Raw genomic sequence first — 20,631 nt, forward strand, 5'->3', positions numbered from 1 at the left:
CTCCCTGATTCGACGCTAAATCTTACTTCTCATGTTAACGTTTTTGGGGATCCATAAATAACACCTCTCTTTTCCGTATCTGAGATGAGAACAGATTGAGAGAGAGGGATTCAAGACCAGGCAGGAAGAGATCAAAATATCGCTTTTCTGTTAAAATTATTTGGAGACTGTGTCTCCAGCAGGTAGACTCGTGTTCCTCAAAGAGACAGACTTAGCAGCAGAGCAAAAACGTCAAGTCCTCTCCCCAGGGGCATGTGCCACTTGCTCTCCACAGGGTGGCAGACCCCACAGAATAGGGAAGCAGGACTCACATGTCTAAATGGATAAATCCATGTCTCCTCCTCCTGAGGCAGAGAGTGAAGGAAGAGGCAGGCTTGTGTCTCGGGGTTTGAGGAGTGAGGTGGAAGGGAAAATACATATAAAATAGCTTCCCTTGCTGCAATTTTAGAGCTAATAGGTTTTCTAGGAGCAATCTTAGGAGCAGCCCATTTTCCTATAACTTGGCCATTTTCTGTCTTAAGGTGAGCTGCAGGTGGGCTCCTGACTGAGCCTTTACAACAGCTCCCTTCGTTCTCTCCAAGACACAGGTGGACATGATGAGGTTTGGTACGTGATGTCCCACTGTTTTCTAACTCATGGAAATACTAGATACATTGCTGGATTTCACCAGTTTATCGTAGATGGCTAACCACTTTTCTGTAGGTGGAAAGAAATGTTTCTAAAACATGCCATTTCAAGGCAAAATACCTTCATCTAAAATGTTTTAGGAGCTGTGTTTCTTTATCATAAAATGTGAAGATTCTTTTCTGCAAAATACATCACAACACACAGATGAGACTAGTCAGCGTGCTCAGAAATTTAGGTAAACTTCAGAGAAAGCACAACTCACATTGTTCCTGCATGCCACCTCATCACACCCTTTTCGTCTTCGAGAAGCTCTTTCTCTTTGTATCCAGAAATTGTTTTCAGAACTGGAGGAATCATTGAGAATAAGGAATAGCACAGAATAACGGAAGAAGACATGAACAGCTTGTCACAAGGGAGCAGGTAGGACTTAAATATGAAAAGCATTTTTAAATGCTAAAGAATAGTAACTTTAGCTTATAAAAGCATTTGACACGGCACACAGAGCTTTGACGGCGGCTCAGTGGATTAGGCGAAATGGCCGGCCGTTCTAGGGAGATTTCATCAGGACCCATCTGACTTTGGTTCTTTCGGCTCGGTGTTGCCCCAGCCATGGTGTGCACGGAGGGGTGGCATGAAGTCCAAGAAAGCTCAGACGGTGTGTTTGCGGACAGTGTTGCTTTTCAGGGGGTGCTGCATTTTGTGCCATAGAGAAACTTGCAACACTCTGGGGGCCCCACTGGCCTCAAAATGAAGACCAAGTTCTTTAATGTGTCCAGAAGGCCCACCTTAATCTGCCTTATCTTTCCAGTATCTTCTCTCATTAGCCCTCACCTTATCTTCAGTGCCCTGGTTCCCTGGAGTCGTTTATGTCCACACCAGTCCCTCTAGCTTTGAAACCACAGATTTCCATATTGTCTCATTTCTTGGGATTCTTAGCATCTTACTTTCATTCCACCCACAGGCCAATTGAAATACTTCGCTATTCCATTTATTAAGTATTTATGTCTTAACAATTTAGTTGCATTTGAGAAAAGAACACATAAAGGGAAGGAAAAATAATTGTTTCCTTCTTAAGTAACTACAGCAAATTATTTATGGGATATGTTTAGCTGTTGGGCACTACACAATTTTGCAAATCTTGCAGTTGGACTGAACTCCCCTTTCACCTTGGTTTTAATGCAGTTACTGCTTTTTAACATTGCAAGTTCTGAAAACCCAGCTTTGCCAAATATGCAGAATGTAGTACGATTGAATGTTGAAACTGTGAAGTAGCTGAAACATAAGTCAGACAGTACCTAGCAGACAGAGGACTGCTGTGCTTCTCTGGGGATTTTCAAAAGTCTTGTGATGCCCCTGTGGGTTTAGTAGGCACTGTGGGGTACTTTGACACACAGTTTGGGAACCAGGGTTCTATTCCTGTGCTCACGCTGCTTTTGCTTGGATGCTTCTCCTCTCAGTTCAGCTTCTCAGGGTGCGTCCTTCAGTTCTCAGCGTGGATATGATGACTCCTAGAAATTTCCTTTTAAGATTGAGCTAGGAAGAGTTTCTGCATGCCTCCTTAACATGCCAGCCTTGATCCTATTACTTTTGCTTTTTTGCACTGTAATTTTTATCTTGCTTCTGACTGGGCTTTAAGTTCCTTGAGGGGAAGAGGCCGTAATGAATGGCTGGCCTATTATTGCAGATGCTTTGTAAGCATATGAACGGAATAATGAATGAAGTTATACCTCCATTTTTTGAACCAAAGAGAGATCGCTATAGGTCAGTGTGTCTCGACACGAATAAGTTCAGGAGGATGAAAATGATCAATCATCGAATGAAGGAATGGACCAAGAAATGACAAACCTATTGTATTTTGTTCGGAGCGAGCTTAAGAGGCTGGAGAAAACTTGGAGTTCCAAACAGACAGGTGGACTCACAGACTCTTCATTTGCATGGAGGTGTCCTTTGTCAAAGCCTGACCTGAGGTTCCTGCTGTGCTCCTGGGCTGTAACTTCAGACCCCCCAGTTACAGGCTTGGGGCCCTAGGAATTACAAGACAAAGACGTGAGGTCATTTTGCATTTATTCATATCAGGATACCCTGACCATGGACACATTTCTTTGGCTCAGGAACTGTATGTAGAACTTGTTCCAGGTGTATTTGTTCTTTCCTTCAAGGGTAATATATTAGGTGGCCTGGTGACTGAACCCCCGGCGTCCTTTGGCACTGCAGGAAATACATTTGTGTCGCACTCAGTAAATCTCCAGGTGAAGGAGGCTTGGGGACAGCGGCTCAGCTGCCATTAGGAGCAGGATTTGGAGAGGTCTATCCAGGCTGCAGCCAGCGATGGTGGTGTGCCCTGCCCTGCACCCCTGCCTGTGTGTTTCTGGGTCTCCTCCCAGAAGGAATGCAACAGCAGGCGCCCTCTGGGGTGATGCAATCAAGCAAGAAGGGTGAAGGGTGATCCTGTCCTTCAGGCTGAGATAATGAGGTGTGTGGCAGCTCTGTGGGTTTGGGCCTTTTGTCTTATCCTCACACGGTGGCAGGGTTCGTAAGATTGTAATCTGCCTGCTGCATGGAGCCCTCGCTGCATGGCACACACAAAGCTCACATCAACTTAAATAGCCCCGCTGGGTAGACAGAAACAGGTTCGCTGTTAATTGCTGTCCAGAGTGTCAAACTACTGCCCTGCATGTCCTGCTTCCCCGGCTGCCTTGGCCCCATTGCTACAAGGACCTTCTGCACCTGCTGGGCCTTGAAGACCTTGCTGGAGCCTGTCTGGCCTCCAAGTCTGCTGAGGAGACAGGACCACTGAGGGGTCTCGGAGATGCTTCTAGTCTACTAGTGATGTTGGATACCTGCAAGGGAAATCTGCTTCTAATCACCTTTCATGCTACTAGAAGCTTGGGCTGTGCCAGTGTTATGAAGGGATCTGTAGCAGGAAGATTTGCATTGGAGCCATTTCAGGGACTGTGAATGAGTGCCAGGGGATTCCATTCTCTTGCGTCTGCTCTCTGCAATCGTCTACATAATGCCTCTATATTCTCAGAGACCTTCTGCTAGTGCCTGGGGTTCAGTGGGTCTCACTTGCCTCGTGCAGAGGGTGTACATTTGCAATCCCTTCTCCACCCTGCCAGTTCACATGAAGATCGATGCCTCGCACATCACAGGTGCTCTGAAATTGGTCTCGGCATCTTCTACTAGTGTAAGGAGTCTCATTGGTATCAGAAGCACATGGGAGGCTGTTTCGAAGCCAGCATCTGTGATTTATAGGAAAAGTGACTTGACCCATATCATAAGATAAATCATAAGAACTTCTGCTAAGCCCTTATCTCATACCAAGGATGGAAGCTAAAGACCTCCTGTGCATTATCTCATTTATTCGTCCCAACAACACTACAAGGTGAGTGCTTAGTAGAAGATTCTTAACTCACCTCCACTTCAGAGCATTCCAGATACCAGGCACCCTTCAGCCTCAGCCACAGCCAGCTCCGGACCCCTGCATGTGTGTGTGGGTGGGTGGGTGGGTAGGTGGGGGGAGCTAGCCATCCGCCTACTTTCTAGAACCATTTTCTTTTGCCGAGTCCAGCTGTTGAATTGTGTGCTTTGCAAAAGCCATGATGTAACAGGGTGGTCCCCAGGAAAAAGTGAGGTTCCAGCTGCCTCCCTCCCTGCCCTGTAACAAGTTTACCTATTATTAAGCTCCTCATGGTATATCTGTACCGTATAGTTAAATCTTACCTTTTAATTACTACCTAAGGAGGAGAAACAGGAGTAGGGAAGCTGCATTTCTGCTTAAAAAATAACAACTAAGTTGTGAAAGCTTTGGCGCAGTAAGGAGACTCAAAGATAGCGAGACCGGTAAAACTAAGAGTAGCTTTATTTCTGCGCTCCCAGGCAAGGTTCACAACCCCAGAGAGAGTTGAGGTCAGAGAAGCCATGCTGAGGGAAAGGTAAGAGGGGTTTTTATAGGCCTAGGTAGGGCGGAGAAATGGCCAGGTGGAAAATTTTGACAAGGAAATGGAACTTATTTTTTTCTGCCTGGACTTGTGTTAACCAGTGGTGACAAACAAGTCATGAGGTTATAGGACACCAAAGCTGTTATAGGACACCCCAGTTCTGTTAGAGGACAGGGGGAGAGAGAGAAACCCCTGAAGCCCCCCAAAACCTGCCAACTCTAAGTGGGTTCTGCAATCCTCCACAACAAGACAAAACATATAAAACTTTAATGAAAAGGGACTCTAATACAGTGAATATACAATACGGAAGACAAAGAATATAACTTCTAAATCAAACATATGAAGTGACCCATCCCCTCGTGGGCAAAAGTCTACCCAAAAGGGATTGGCCCAGAGCAAGGCCTGAAAGCCGCCATAAGACGAAAGCACCTTCTGGCCGGGACCCATGGAAAAGGGTCAGAAATGTCCAGACAAGCCTGGGAGGAAAAGAGCAAAATCAGAACCAATATAAACACTGCCATGGTCACCTCACCACAGGTCTCTCAACCACATCGCTTTCAACCAGTCCAGGGCCAGGAAATAAACACGGATTCTTCACATGCTCCCTGCTCCACGTGGCCTCCTCAGGTCTTCTTCTGGCTCTCCATCCTGCTGCCTTCTTCCCAGATTCCTTCTTTTCTCTTCTCTTCTCAGCTCCACCCACCTCTGGGTGGGCCAGGGAATCTGGAGCTTCCCCTTTGCCTAGGGACCCCCCTGTTACAATATGCCTGTGTTTGGCTGGTGCCTGAACTTTATGGGTTTATATTTTGAAGCAACTACCTAAAGGCAAATTGCTATAAATGTAAGCAAGACAATAAAAATAATGGGTGGTATAAAAACATGAAAGGAATTCTGTATTTTTCACGTGTTCTACCTACACTTTCAGGACACCCAAAATTTGTGGTGGTTTTTGTGACTCAAGCAACTCAGGTCACGTAGTGTTCCTGACAGTGTGCACATTCATACAGAAAAGGCCTTAGCCCTGGACAGCAGGCCATCCCATGAGTGCATGTCCACATATAAATGCACAGTCAAATCCATGACTATAGATGACAAGGCAAAGCCCGCCCCCCATGTACATTGCTGGTGGAGCTGTGGAAGAGGCCTCTTGTGGGCCAGCTACCCCATGTCCACAAGGGTCAGCTGAGGCTCGTAGAGGACCAGGCACTTAGCCGAGGAGGAGCAGTCCAGAGCTGTTTACTGTTTATCCTTTTTGTGCTCTGTAGTTAGAAGGTGGAGGGAAAGGGGTATGGCACAACTCCTTTGCCCCTTCTGCCCTGGCCACTGCCCCCCCTCCCAGATTTCATTGCCCACGTGACGTGCTGGTGCAGAACGTGCTTGGGGGTGTGAAACAGGGCACACATGCCTTTGATCATGGGCACATGGGCAGAGGGGCCAGCCAGCTAGCATGGGGCCTGCGTGTATGTGGGTGCCCACACCCTGCTGGAGGGAGGGGGCTCCTGTCTCCTACCTGTTCTTCTGCGTCTGGCTGCCTGATTCAGCTTTAAAGGCCTTTCAGGCCCTCCCTGGTGGTGCAGTGGGTTCAAGTGCAGCACTGCAGGCTGGCTGCCTCTTAAGTCAGAGCTCCATCCCTGGCCAGGGAGTGACCCACATGGGGAGGCAGACCTCTCCTGACCCGCCCGCTGCTCCCCTCAGCAGTGTACTTGGTCCATCTGCCTGTTCTGCTCCCCACTCTGTCACTGGTGAATCCTCACACTGCCCCTGCACCTCTGGCCAGTACCCCAGTTCTGTGTGCATGAATAAATATTTTTTTTAAAGATTTATTTATTTATTTATATAGAACTGGGGTACAGGCCAGAGATGTGGAGGGTGAGAGGATTCACCAGAGACAGAGTGGGGAGCAGAACAGGCAGATCGACAAAGTACACTGCTGAGGGGAGCAGCGGGCGGGTCAGGAGATGTCTGCCACGCCATGTGGTTACCTCCGGGGCAGGAGGGAATCGAACTCATGAGGAAGTGGCTTTTAGATTCTCAGTGTAGTGCTTTAACCCGCTGTGCCACCAGGGAGGGCCTATGAATAAATATTTTTAAAAAAAATAAAGGCCTATCAAATATACCAAGGCTCACGAATGCTCTTTTCATCTGCCAGGCTCAACAATGGACCCACCTGGCCTGGGATGGTGGCACAACAGAAGGCCATGGTATAATTTTAGACAACCCTCTACCCATCCGCAACCCCCTCGCCCCCAGTTTCCTTATTCCTGTCAGATCCTGGCGCCATCAAAGGGCTCCATATTTGAAGTCCCTTGTTTTTTCGAGTCTTCCTAAGGACAGTGTCCTAGCTTGACTCCTGGTGAGAAGCCTTTCCTCTGCGTTGTCCTGTGCTGTGCAGGTAGAGAAGAGTTCAGAGCTCCTTCCCTCCTCACCAGCAAGAGAGACCTCTGGAAAGAGGAGCTTTCACACACGTGGAATTGAAGGCTTTTGTCTTTCCCTCTCCGGAGCTGAAGCTTCGTAATCCACAGGTGCAGGGATTGAAAAGGGCCTGAATGCGTGAGGAGAGAAACCTTCCTTTGGGAGAAAGGAACAGCCCTTCCTTAGCCTGCCTGTGAAACAGCCCAGGTGTGCAAGGAGCAGGCCCCCACGCGGGCTGGGACTCGCACTCCTAAGCCCACATTGTGGTCCGATCCCTCCTCAGATCTAGAGAGCAGGCTCTTATTTCAGCTCTGGGTTTTGAAAAACGGCCTATTTTGGGATGTGGGGTTTATTTCTGCTGAATATCTGGCTTGATTAATGTGGAGAAGCACTTGCAGAGCAGGCTGGAGCCCCACCCCACCCACACCCCCCAGAGCTCCTCAATCAGGAAGTGCCTCCCCTCCCTTTGTGCCTTGGAGGGAAGTGTGCTTTACATATGCAAATGCCAGCCCCAAGTTTCACTTAATAATTATCAGCTGGAGATTCTATTGATGAGCAGCTGAAGCTCCTCATCAGGAGAGAAACTGTGAGTTAACCATTTCCAGGCCCCACACACTGCAGCTTCCCAGCAGCCTCTGAATACGCTGGTGATTGCAGACAAAGGTTTCTGATTCCTCCCATTCTTCCAGGCTCCTGCCTGACCAGTGTGGCAGCAGGAGTCTTCCTGACCCCTCTTCTTAGCAGGCATGCCTCTTCCCTGCCCCTCCTCTCTGGTTTTATGGGCTCCAGAAGGTGGAATAGATCCATCTCTATTTGCTGCAGCAGCAGAATTGCTTACAGCTCTAGAAATAATGGCCTGAGGACTCCCAGCAGTGGCTCTCCTTCCCTAGCAATGGACAGATCCCTTTTAAAAGGACACGGGTCACTTCCACGGCAGTGTGCCCAGGAGGTCTGGATCCAGCTGTCAGGATCCTTCCTGCCTCTGCTTTCCTTCTTTTCTCACCCTGCAGCAAGCCTGGTGGTAGAGCCAGTTGCTAGAGCCTGTTGCTGTGCGGCTCCCTGGTTCTGGCCCAACCCTGGTGGCCTTCTGTGGGCCGCCAGACATGAAGCTCCTCCGATTCATCTTTGTGCCAGAAGTTCCTTACTTTCTGGATTCTTGCTGAGACTGTCCTGTCCCTGCCTCTCTTGGGAGTGTGGTGCTGGGTGTCCCCCACCTGCTCCATGGGAACATGACCTTTATTTCCTGGAAGGGGCTATTTAGAGGCAGAAGGTAGAATGCAACAGGGTATTTGGGGGTAAGGGGATGAGTTAATTCAATCTGCTCCTTTTCCTATGTCTGCTGTAAATCTAGGCAAATTGCTCAAGTTCAGTTAGCTTAAACGATTCAGAAAGGTATCCTGTAGTCAACCTCAGAGGATGGGGGCATCAATGAGACAGTGTGTGAGACGCAGCCTCAGAGGGTGGTCAGTGCAGGAGCTGTTGGAGCTGTGATTATGAGCCACACTTTGGAGCCAGTGCATCATTGCATGGATTGTTTCAGTACTTGATTGTATCCACTGAATTGGTCAGCCACGTGACTCATTTAGTGAGTGCCTACTGTTACTTGGTTCCAGGCCCTAGAGAGAAAATCGGGGGTTAGACAGATCCAATAAAGACCCTTCTACCATCAAGCTTATATTCTAGGGGTGGAGTCAGGGAAACAGAAAGGCAAAGCAATAAGGACATTGAAAGTTGGGGAGAATGCCTTAGGATGAACCAGAGGAAGAAAGGGGAAGATTGGAATCGAATGTGGGCAGGAGTGGGGTTTTAGAAGCTGCTTTACAGATTCTTCTCTGAAGACTGTGTTTAAGCAAATCTCTGAGGAAGGTGAATATAAAGAACAAGGCTGGGGAGTGCTTGATCTATTTGAGGAGCATCTAGAAAGTCAGGATGGTGGTTACAGAAAGAGCAGAACTCATTCTGAGGTCAAAAAGTGAACTGAGGTCAAAGTTTTATGGAACCTTGTCATTTACTACAGGCTGTTTGGGCCTTCAGTTTGCTGGGAGGTCATGGGGTGGGGTTGGGGGGGTGACTTGGGCGGGAAAGTGATGGAGTCTGATCACCTATGGCTGGGTGGCCAGTAGGCCACTGAGGCTGCAGCCTGTCACATGGCTGTTGTTTGGGTACAGGTGAGAAATGGCACTGGGATGGTGGAGGGAAGTTTGCCATCAAGATCTTTAGAGGAAGAGCCAACCTTCAGATATATTAGTACAACCCCTGTGGGCCACTGCAATGGAACCATAGTGATACCACTGACTGGAAAGGGGAACAGAAGGTTTTGGAGGTAGGAATCTGAGGCTCCCTTTGATGTGAGGGCATCGTGTGACTCCTGCCTAAGTCTTCAGCTCTTTCCACAGCGTGGCAGGCACTGAAGAAGGCCCCTCACAGTCAATGGTAAGAGAGGTGGCTGCTTAGGTAGAGCGTGTCGTGTGGTAACATACATCGGAAGAGGTGCGAACCTGTTCCCCTAAATCAAGTGGTGGTATAAACCAATGCTGTCTCAATAATAAGCCAACCTGAAATACTACACCATCCTAATATAGTCATCTGGCATGTTTCCTAGGAGGCTCACTTAATAAAGCTGTGACCAGCAATAACGAGAAAGACTCTCTCCTAGACATTGCACGAGCTACTCTGGAAACAAAGGCGGTCCAGAGAGGTCCCTGTCTCCACCTGTCTTCCCTAGACAGATGCTGTGGGATACATCCTCGCAGTGCGAGCCAGATTGCGCCCAAGGCTGTTACAAATATGTCAGTAAAGCCACTGCCATGAGTCCAGGTTCCAGGGGGGTGTTGGGAAGCCAGTGAAACCCCAGCTTCCATTCACGATGGAGTTGGGTTGAGTGAGGGTCCTTAGTTTTATTCTTCTTGTTTTTATGATCCTGTTGGGAACACCTTATAAAAATATCTCCACCATTCCAGAAGTAGGACTTGGAAGAAAATAGCAATCCATCAAAAGTAGAGACAGCAGGTTTTGCTTAATAGGTATTGGCATACTGTTTTACCCAAACATATATCTTGCTCTCGGTAATGTCTTATCTTTGCCAAGTGCCCATCCTGATAAAGTGTTATTTCTGTCAAGCTGAGCTGCTGATGAAATCTTCCATCCCCTTGCCCCCCCAATCTATCCTGATAAAATCTCATTCTCCATTTCTGATACCCCCCTGAGGGATAGTTTGGATTTGTCAGAAAAGGGTGAAAAAACAGGGATGATAAGGGTTTTTCTCCTCTTCCATTTTTTTTTTTTTCTGTTTCGACATAGGTACTCATTGGAATAGATTATATTGGAATTGCAATATAACTTTAAGCAAGTCAAGCTGATAAAGGGGGGTTGGGGACTGTGAAGAAGGGAAAAAATCAGGAAAAGGAGGGCAGTTGTGTAGAGGCATGGGGATGTTCAGGCAGGCCTTGGCTTGTGTTTTCTTGTTTTTAATTTACAATTGAGCTGAGAATGATAACATTGATTTAAGTGACATGGCAGTCTATAGGAAAGGGTTGCTGCTGATGGAATCGACTAACCATGTTCACAAATAGCCTTGTTTCCTGTCTGTTGAAATGGGTTAGAATATTCCTTATGGCAACTGACTGCTCAAGCTGTTGGTTGGCTATGTGGCCTTTACTCACTTTAACAGTTGTAAATAAAGAGCCCTACCTGTCTCTGAGAGCCTGCTCTGCTCATCTCCCTCCACCCCACCCTCTTCATACCTCATCAGGTTTAACCTCATCATCCTACCATAGGCCAGAGCTGGGTTCTCTTGGAAATGCACCCTACATCACCCTGACATCCATAGGCGGCCAGGCAGGGAGGGTTAGGTTTGCAGAAGGTTATTGACCTTCACTCAAAACCATTTGACCTTGGAGGAGATGATATGTTGTTACAAGGGCATCTTTTCTTCCCGACAGTATGTCCAAAGGGCTAGACAATGTCATGGAAATCAAGTCACTAGACACCTTGCAACACCAGAGATGGGATCAAGGGGTGTGTTCAGGTGTTAATCCTTACTGGATGCAACTCAAAGGAAGAGAACTTGTGCTCAGATTTGGCATGTGTATTACTTTGGGGAGAGTGGTCAAATAAGCAAACAGACCACCATCTCTTTCCCAGAACATGAGGAACACTCTCTAGACTTTCAGACTTCCAGTCTACTTTTGCATTTAGTTTTCTCTTTCTGCCCCATGGCATGAGACCACCACCGTCTGAACCAGAGATGTTCCGCCCCTGAATAAGATGGCTCAGAAGCAGTGGGGAGGGTGTGGGAGCAGGACCAGATGAGTCCGGCTTTGCTGATTTGTCTGGACTCCTGAATCAGCTGCTGACTGCCAGTGAAATCTTTCATCCCTCTCTAATCTGAACCAGACATCACTGCCAATGTTCCCCCACGGAACAAAGAAAAACCCGCAGAAATCCTTTTTGGTAAATGAATATGGCCATCAAAATGACAATCGAGGCTCATGGCGAGTGTGCATTCTTGTTTGGATCAAAGGATAGCTTTCAACATCTTTAGTGTGACAACTATAAAATAAGATTTGAAAACCTTGCTAAAGAATCATCCCATGCAACTTCTGTTTTGGACAAGATTTCAGTTACTCTACTCCCCCGCCAAATCAAACCTCATTAAAAATGATTTTGTAAAATATGATTCTCTGCAGGACACATGATTTGCCAGTCTTGGAGCATATTAGTGGGGTTTTATAAGGGCTATGAATATTTCATATAAAATAACACACTTATTGCTAGGACTTAAAGAAAATTAGATCAGTGGAAAAATACTTATGAAATCTTTCATCTTGAGTACTGCCAGAGAGAAATTATAGAAGATGTAAACTATTTCTGGGCTTGATTCCTCCATCAAGGGCCTTGCGGATGACTTGGGTGATGAGACTCTGTTCTTGCTTTGCCAAGGATAAGATCATTGTGCTTCTTTGGCTTTTAATTTCAATGACTATAATGAAGGAGAGTGTGTCCTACTGTTGAATGAGTAAGAAAGGATACAAGTTGGTGTGATTGCAAACTCAGCCATGGGTGCTCACCAGTGAAGCTGGTGTCTTTGGGTGGAGACCCAAGTGACTGAAGATAATGAGTTCAGTGCAAGTCAGGGTGATCAAAGAGTACTGGAAGGTGGACTTCCTGCTCTCTCACGCTAGCTGATCTTCTGGATTTGGGGTGACTGCTCACCTTTTCAGGAATGTTCTATACTCTGACCCTCCCATAGGGGGTCTTCTAATACCCCTGGTAATTTCAGAGAAGGACTCAACTCTGCTGTTATGCTGTTCAAGTGTAAAGAATCTAGAGCACTAAAAACACTTGCCTTGTTTTTCGAGGATTTGAATGCTACTAAGAGTCCTGTTCATACTTAGACTCCTTGCACATCAAAGAGAAATAGGATTGGCCAGATTTAGAAACTAAAAGACTCAGTCACTCTGGTCTGAGAACAGTGGTTCAAAGACCAACTGCCTCAAACTTTCAGAACATAGGATATTTGGCAAAAACGCATTTGAAGCTTTGGAATCGTTGAAATTGGAATTTTAAGGGGCAAACCACTGACATCATTGCTCATTAGGCTATACTTCAAGCACTTAGAGGCAAAACCCAGCTATGGATACAGCAAATTGGTGCTAAAAACGTCTTCATTTTCTTGACTTAATGAAGCTCTGAAAGAAGGTTCTGCAAAATAATTTCATGGTGGAAAAAAGTTAAATCGCATCGAGCCCATTATAAGGGAACAAATCCAGGCTTCCTTCCCTGGTCGTGTGGTTGCAAATGTTTTAGAAGCTTATGAGCAACTCTTTTCTTACTGTGGTTCAGTTTTTGCCAGAAGATCTCCAAGGTCTTTGCTGGAACCCAGGTTTGCTTTGGTTGCCAAAGATCACTTCCAGAAAATCACTTTTGGGGATTTTTAGGTAAAATAATCACTGTTTACCCTATAATCAGTGAGCAGCATTTGCCCCCCCCCCCAGCAAGTCTGGTTCCAAGGTTCTGGGGTGTAGGAAAATGGCTCAGCCCAGACCACTGTTTCACCCTGACTTGTCCACTAGAGTTCGTGACACCCAGCAGGCGTGGCTGTCCCTTGGACCTCCCGTGGTGAAAAGTTCTAAAACAAAATTAGATGAGAGGTTTTTATCACACTGAGTTTTATACATGTTTCTAAAATGACAACCGCTACAATATTTGATTTATTTTGCAATTTCAATGTGCATTGAAGGAGGGCGGGACATTTTCAGGTTAAACGTAAGGAAGGCATTGCATTTAAAAAGTCACAAAACGGGCTCTCCCTGGTGGCGCAGCGGGTTAAAGCACAGCACTAAGAAGCTTAAGCCACTTTCACATGAGTTCGATCCCCGCCTGCCCCGGAGGTGACCACATGGCGCAGCAGACCTCTCCTGACCCACCCGCTGCTCCCCTCAGCGGTGTACTTCGTCGATCTGCCTGTTCTGCTCCCCACTCTGTCTCCGATGAATCCTTTCATCCTCCGCATCTCTGGCCTGTACCCCAGTTCTGTACGAATAAATAAATCTTTAAAAAAAAAGTCACAAAACACCTGTGAATACAGCCTAATGTGGAAGGCGAGCCATTGGAGAGATCTTCGGACAGAAGTGACCTACTGGTTATGAAGGGAACCAGAGCCCAGGGAGGCCAGAGTAGGAAAACTCTCATCCTGGAGCCACAGAGGACGGAACCACAGAGCCAGACAGCCTGGGCCTGGCGTTGCTGGTCTTGGAGACCTTGGGGCTCTTCTGGCCAAAACTGAGCCACAGTAAGAAAAGAGTTGCTGACCAGCTCAGGAGGCCTGGGCTCCTGGCAGTTCTGGAGTCCTGGCTTCAGTGAGGGGAACTCTCCTAAGAATCCGGCAAGGGCATGGAGAGGGCCACAAGGTCAAGGTCATCAGCAACACTAAGACTTCTGTTGCATTTAAGCCTCATCTTGAGTTTGCCTGGAGGAGTCAGCAGGTGTGCTTGGGATGGAGCTCCTGGTCTCTCCGACACAGGGTTGTTGAAATGCCTCCGTTGAATTTTCCCAACCTCAACTGTGCATGAGAAGCCTACAAAGTGGCCTCTGAAACTGGCCACTGAACCCCAACGTCCAGAGATCTGAGCTAATTCACCTGGGATGGGTCCAGGCAGGGGGGCTGTCACTGTACATTTTCCCAAGGGAACGGCGGTGGCATCCAGGCTTGAGAACCGCTGGCAAAGGGATCAGACCTGAAGCTGAGCAACAGTAAGACCTTAGCATTACACTTGCCTAGAGTGGGGTGACATTCTGGCTTGGGGCCAAAAGCGCAATGACCTGGAGCTAATGAGCCCGCCTTCGAGACCCTCCCTCACAACCGAGGCTGGGTTGACATTGAGCATTAAATCATACGTCTCCCCGCACCCCCCATTAACCAGGCCTAGTGGGAACACCCGCTCATTATGGAATCACATAAATTAAAACGAGTTGACACATACAACTTCCGAGCACTTTACTCAGTAGAAGTAAAGTGACCAAGCGGTGGTGGGATTTGGCAGATGGCCTTGAAGACGGTGGCACCCTCCTGTGCATTGTCCACTGTCTAAATATTAATGACCAACATTACCCCTGGGCGGCCAGAGCTGAGGGACAGGGGTCCACAGAGGGTGCCCACAGAGGGTGGCGATTGCTAGCTTGTGCTCATGGCAGAGCTGAAAACGTGCATCACAGGCCCCGTGGCCCACAGAGTGAAACATACTCGCTCTATGGCACTCCAGAAAATGTTTGATGACCCCTGTTTTAGCATAAACTTTAAAGACTTGATTTCAAAGGTGATGTTTGAAATAGAATGAGAGAAGATTCATACATTGGGAAGAAGAATTGGCAGGTCCTGGGGCCAGATTTTGCTTGGGGGAAGAGGGCCCCATATAAAGATCGGGGAAGCAGTGTCTTCCTCCTGGATGGGGCGTTGTGGGGGAGGGGAAGCTGCTCTGGCATGAGCGAGGAGCTGTAGTTGTTCTTGACCAATAGAAGGACCTGGCATGCACCCTGAGGGCTGGAGGCCATCTAGGCCTGGCCCTAGCTCCTGGTGAACCCCTTTTCTGTCTACTTGCAAGCGCTGGTGTCACCCTGAACACCAGCCTCTGGGGAGCTCTGGGGACATCCGGGCGCACAAGCCCACTTGTCATCACGGGGACTTTTCTCTGACAAGTCCCTCATCTCTGTCCTGCACTGCTTGGAAGCTGATTTTCAATTTACCTTTTTTGTTCTGAATCTTGGATGTTTTGATTCTTCATTCAGCACATTCATCTCAAGTAGATTCAGAGATTCAAATGTGATGATAAATTCATGTTTGTTGAGAAATTTTGGAGGACGGAGGAAGATGTTGTCAACTAAGGTTTTGAATAATGTCTCTTCTGGCATTTTAAGCTCAAAGTGGGCTGAACCACAGAAGCGCACAAACAGGTATGATGTGGCACGATGCACCGTGTGTACCAACAGACTGCGCGTGTCTAACAGTAGCAAGAACCTGGAAGGAAGGTACAGAGAAGCAAAGGGGAGGGACCTCAGAAAGGAGGGTCCCATTTGCTGTCACCTCTGGGTGTTCTGCCTCCAGGTTGGTGGGTGCTGTGTGTATGGGGTGGGGCTTGATCTACTCTAACCTAATGCACACACTCCTGTCCCCCATTTTACACCCTGTCAGGAAGTAGCAGAACCACCCTTCCTGCTTAGCTTTTTCTTGTTCCCTACCTCGTGATCTTAGGACTCTACTTGATTTGTTTCCTTTTCTGGGAACCTCGTCATCTTTTCCCAAGACTGAATTTTATAACGCAGTCACTTTTTTTTTTTAAATATTTATTTATTCGTACAGAACTGGGGTACAGGCCAGAGATGCGGAGGGTGAGAGGCTTCACCAGAGACAGAGCGGGGAGCAGAACAGGCAGATCGACGAAGTACACTGCTGAGGGGAGCAGCGGGCGGGTCAGGAGAAGTCTGCCACGCCATGTGGCTCTCCTCCGGGGCGGGTGGGGATCGAACTCATGCAGAAGTGGCTTTAGCTTTTTAGTGCAGCGCTTTAACCCGCTGCGCCACCAGGGAGGGCCCTAACGCGGTCACTTTTTAAAGAACTAGTAGTTTAAGACTACATTCACTTGTTTAGGTTCTAGGTGCCAATTCTTCCCTCTGAGATTATTAGGGCAGGCAATGTGCGGGGCCTGGGGTTAGAGAAACCTGGTATTGGACAGAACCCTCAGTGTGACCCTTATTGGAGATCTCCAGAGAAACAGACCAGTGCTCTGTGTGTGTGTGTGTGTGTGTGTGTGTGTGTGATGGAAACATCCTAAAGCACCCAGGGTATATGTACTCGTGGAATATGACTCAGCTATTAGAAAAGATGAATGGAACTTGAGGTGACGCTGCTGCCTGAAATAAGTCAGAAAGTGAAAGGCAGCTACTGGATATTTTCTCCATGCTTAGAGCAAACAAGCTAGTGAGTAACGACAAAATAATCCTTAGGCTCTGAAATATGGACTGGGAAATGGAAAATTCAGAAGCAATGAAGAGGAGTGAAGGGAGGGGTTGAGGGTCAGCCCAGTAATGGAAAGGACATTAGTACTTGGGTGGGGGGGGCGAGGCCCCCATACACACGGGGGTGAAGATACACCCCAAATGCATGGAGTGCTCTAGATCAGTAACATTTCATTCAGTGTTAAAAAACGTGCTTTTAAACAGACAAGCAAGCCAGAAATTCTGATTCTGCCTTTTGCTGAGCTGGTCTCCAGGGCCTCCTTGCCAATAGCCGTGCCTTACGGAGGCCTGGCCTTTATTATCCCAAGGGACAATCTGTAAGAGCACTCATGCACGTCTTTGACCGCGAGGCTGGTGAGAGCCGTTCGGGTGTGGATTAGAGCAGGCAATGGACAGTCTTGGGAGTCGCGGCGTCTCTGAGCCTGTCTTTCTAAGCGTGCAGTCGAAGAAAGGGCCATGTGTACATGCCAGGCAGAGGAGCCGCGGAGTGACCAGGCCCTGCTGGGAGCTGCGGCCTGTGGATGAGCCTCCACCTGCCTCAGGCTGAAGGCACATCATGCGCTCTTGCTGCCTGCCTCTGTGGGCTTTCAGAGAACAGCTCTGTGCTTAGAAAATCTCCAGCCTCCACCACCCTAATTCACACCATCAAGCCATCTCCCCACCGTCCCCAGCCCCCGGGAAGGAGTAGCCGGAGGTCAGGAGTCTTGTCTCCAGCGGGAGGCATGGCACTTGCTGCTCGGCATTGGGGTGTCTCTCCAAGCCTCCATCACCTGTACAAGGCTAGTTGGCTGCTACATAGAGGGGAAAGCTGAGGCTCTGAGCACGCAAGTAACTCCCCCACAGGACAGGCTTGGTGTTCTGTGTGCTGAAATGTTCCAAGGCTTTCGGGAGCCAGTGGGCCTCTTTGTGTCCCTGAGTTCCAGGGCCCCAGAGCATCTGGGGCTCTGTCTCTGGCTCTGTGGTGCATGCAGGAGCCACGTGCTGTTGTGAGGACCTGGCTCCTGGGCCGCGCACCTCCCAGGGACACACCTGCCACCTGCTTGGGCCGTGACAGCCTCATGCCTCAGCAGTACGTGCCCCCCAGCTCTGTGCAGACGGTGAACACGACACAGAGGGCCCCTCAGCCACCGTCCCAGGCCAGTGCTCATCTTGTCCAGCCTCCCCAACGCTCCAGGGCCTGGCGAAAAGACCGCTGCTGGAAGCGGCCTCTTCTTTCTTGTGAACTAATTGGGTTTTACCAACCAAGGAGACAGGCTTCAAAACGTAGGGTGGGGGCTTGTAATAGGCCTGCAGTGCCCTGTGGATCTGGGCTCCAAGTGGGGGAGTTTGGTGAGTCCTATTTGCTGCATTGATAGGCGAAGGCCAGGAGGTCAGAGTATAAGCCTGAGGCAATGAGGAAGCAAAGAAAGGGGCTTATGGAAACCCAGACATGAGTCCCGCAGCCCACGCCCTAAGACAGCAGGGACACCCCCAGGATGTCATCCATCACACGCCTTGATACTCCACTTTCACGAGCCACAGAAACTGTCTGGGACAATATTGAAGCTCTGTGGGGTTTGGAGAGGACGGGACACACTCCAGGTGTGGGAAGGTAGAGTGTTTGGGGCCAGACAGATGCAAGAGGGTCGTCTTCCAGGGGTGTGGTTTTGGCCCTTGGGCCCGGAATCCTGAGTTTTGGCAGCATGGGGACAGAGAGGAGGACACTCTGGGCGTGTCCTGTGTCACTGGTTTTCTCAACAGTAGGCATACATGGAGCACCTACTGTATGCCAGGTGAAGCACTTGGGAGATGAGACTTTTGCATTAATGACATGTTTTCTACATCCAGCCCCATATGGTCTTCTCACCCACAGCTTCACATTCTGAGATTTTAATTCCCTGAACAGCTGCAAGCCTCTTGAAATTTTGATCGATAAGATACATTCACTTTTTTTATTTATTTTTGCGCTATTTTTAAAATATTGTTTGCATCATCACTCTTTTATTATTGTTATTGTTAATCTCACTGATCGTGTTTATTGTAGGTGTATATGTATATGAAACAATAGCGTGTGTAGAGTTCTCCACTGGGGAGGACTTGAAACATGTGCCCGCAGATAAGGGGGGGCTTTGCATTACGAAGGTGCGTTTAACTGGGGAGTAAACAATGCAGATGTAAGCGAGACTGAGGTGTAGACCGTGACCACACTGCAATCTGGTTGTGGACTTTAACCTTCTTATCCTTCCTGTGAATGATGGGGAAATGGAACATTTCTGGTGCTTGGCTGAATGGTATGTTGTTTGGGAAAATTTTGAGATTGGTAACACTTGTACATTTTTCTTTTAAAAAAACATAAAGGTTTACTTATTTATGCATACAAGAATTGGGTGCAGGCCAGAGGTGCAGGGGTGACTGGATTCACCAGAGACAGAGTGGGGAGTAGAACAGGGGAATCTAGTGAAATACGCTACCGAGGGGAGCAGCAGGTAGGTCAGGGGAGGTGTGCCGCGCCATGTGGGTCAGCTCCTTGGACAAGGACTCATGTCACAGTGGCTGGTGATAGCTTGAGAGAGCTGACACTTTAACTCCTGCACCGCCAGGGAGGCCCCGTTTTCCTTTCTTATTGCCCTTAGTTATTTTATCTGGACATGGACACATGCTTCAGCCATTTCAACATTTATCATATATTATGACATGCTGCCTTGAAGATAAGTATCACTTGGTCTATGCCCTCATTCAACTTCTACTCTTTATAAGATACATTTGGCAAAAACAATTTACAAACAGCGTGACAATATTTTGCAGGATTCTGTAGCAGTGCATACAAAATGCTGTTGGAATATGCAATGTGATATTTCTGCTTGTAAATTGAAAAAGGCATCCCCTCGGAGGTGATGCTTTTGAAGCAGGGTTTTGAGGGATGAAGAGGAGTTCGCATAGAACTAAACGGACTTCTTATTTATGATTCTTCTCCACCTTTCTCTTCCTTTCTCTCCTGCTCTTGCTTTTTTTGCTTTCTGCCACATCTTCCTGTTCTTTCTCTCTTCCCTTCTCTTTCCTCCCATTGTCCTCCTTTCCCTTCTTCTGCTCCTACACATCCATAGTTCTTTACAGATAAGGAGATTGTCACATACAAATGTCAAGTAGGAAAAACAAGGAGGTACATTTAATTAGGACAAATGGTATTTTGACTATCTTCTCGAAACAGCAGATTCGTTTTTATCACTGTAGTAAGTCATTCTGTTCTCAACTCTGTTCCCAGTTCAGCCTGGAGGCATTTATTTGTAATTCACTTTCCATCTGCTTTCCCATCTAAATGTGAAAGGCGCCTCACTATTTAATAATGGATGTCTGGGGTGCATGGAGGGGATGCGGGCGTCGGAGGAGTGTCCATTCCAGGTTAACTCTCTCCCCCTCTTTCTTCACCCTCAGATGGGAAGCCGGTGTCTCTGTCGCCACTGGAGTCCCAGCCCCACAGTCCCCGGTACGCAGCCTCCAGCCAGCGGGAGCGCGAGAGCCTGGAGGTGCGTGTGCGTGAGGTGGAGGAGGAGAACCGCGCGCTCCGCAGGCAGCTCAGCCTGGCGCAGGGCCGAGGGCCCACGCAGCGCCGGGGGAACCACTCCAAGACCTACTCCATGGAGGAGGGCACCGGCGACAGCGAGAACCTGCGCGCTGGCATCGTGGCGGGCAACAGCTCAGAGTGTGGGCAGCAGCCGGTGGTGGAGAAGTGTGAGGTAAGGAGCGCGCGCCCTCACCCACAGGCCCCCTGGCCCCTCCGCTTTGCAAGTGGCCCCAGCAACCTCCTGTGTGTCTGGCCGCTGGCCGCTGGGTGTCTGGCCTCCGGCCTGCTTAGGTATGGGCTGGCCAGTCAGTCACTGAGCCTCTGCGCATCAGTTTTGCCCTCTGGAAAAAGGCAATCAGGAGTCCACACCCCAGAGATTTAAGAGGAGCGAAGGTGAAGAGACAACCTGGTTTCTCTGGGGTCGGTGAGTTCCAGCGTGCTCAGGATTGCCACGCCTGGCTGTCTTCCTGGGGACCCTGTCACTTAGACTATAGTGTGAGTGGTGGGTTGTAGCCAGCGTGGGCACTTCCTGAGGCCGCATTCTCCGCTTCTGAACAGTTGCTGCCCTTCAGACCAGAGACTTGTTAACTGAAAGCA

The 20,631-nt window shown here is 48.5% G+C and overlaps 1 protein-coding gene across 1 annotated transcript in view; it reads left to right on the forward strand.

Annotated features, from left to right (window-relative positions):
• LARGE (like-glycosyltransferase) overlaps positions 1-20,631 on the forward strand; it is a 419,193-nt gene that overhangs the window by 161,565 nt on the left and 236,997 nt on the right. Inside the window, exon 3 of the mRNA XM_004675709.2 lies at positions 19,905-20,206. Coding sequence (XP_004675766.1) covers positions 19,905-20,206 — 302 coding nt within the window. The remainder of the gene's footprint in view (positions 1-19,904; positions 20,207-20,631) is intronic.

This window comes from Condylura cristata, unplaced genomic scaffold, assembly GCF_000260355.1.
Source record: "Condylura cristata isolate star-nosed mole 26May11 unplaced genomic scaffold, ConCri1.0 scaffold00004, whole genome shotgun sequence".
In the NCBI taxonomy this organism is placed as follows: domain Eukaryota; kingdom Metazoa; phylum Chordata; class Mammalia; order Eulipotyphla; family Talpidae; genus Condylura; species Condylura cristata.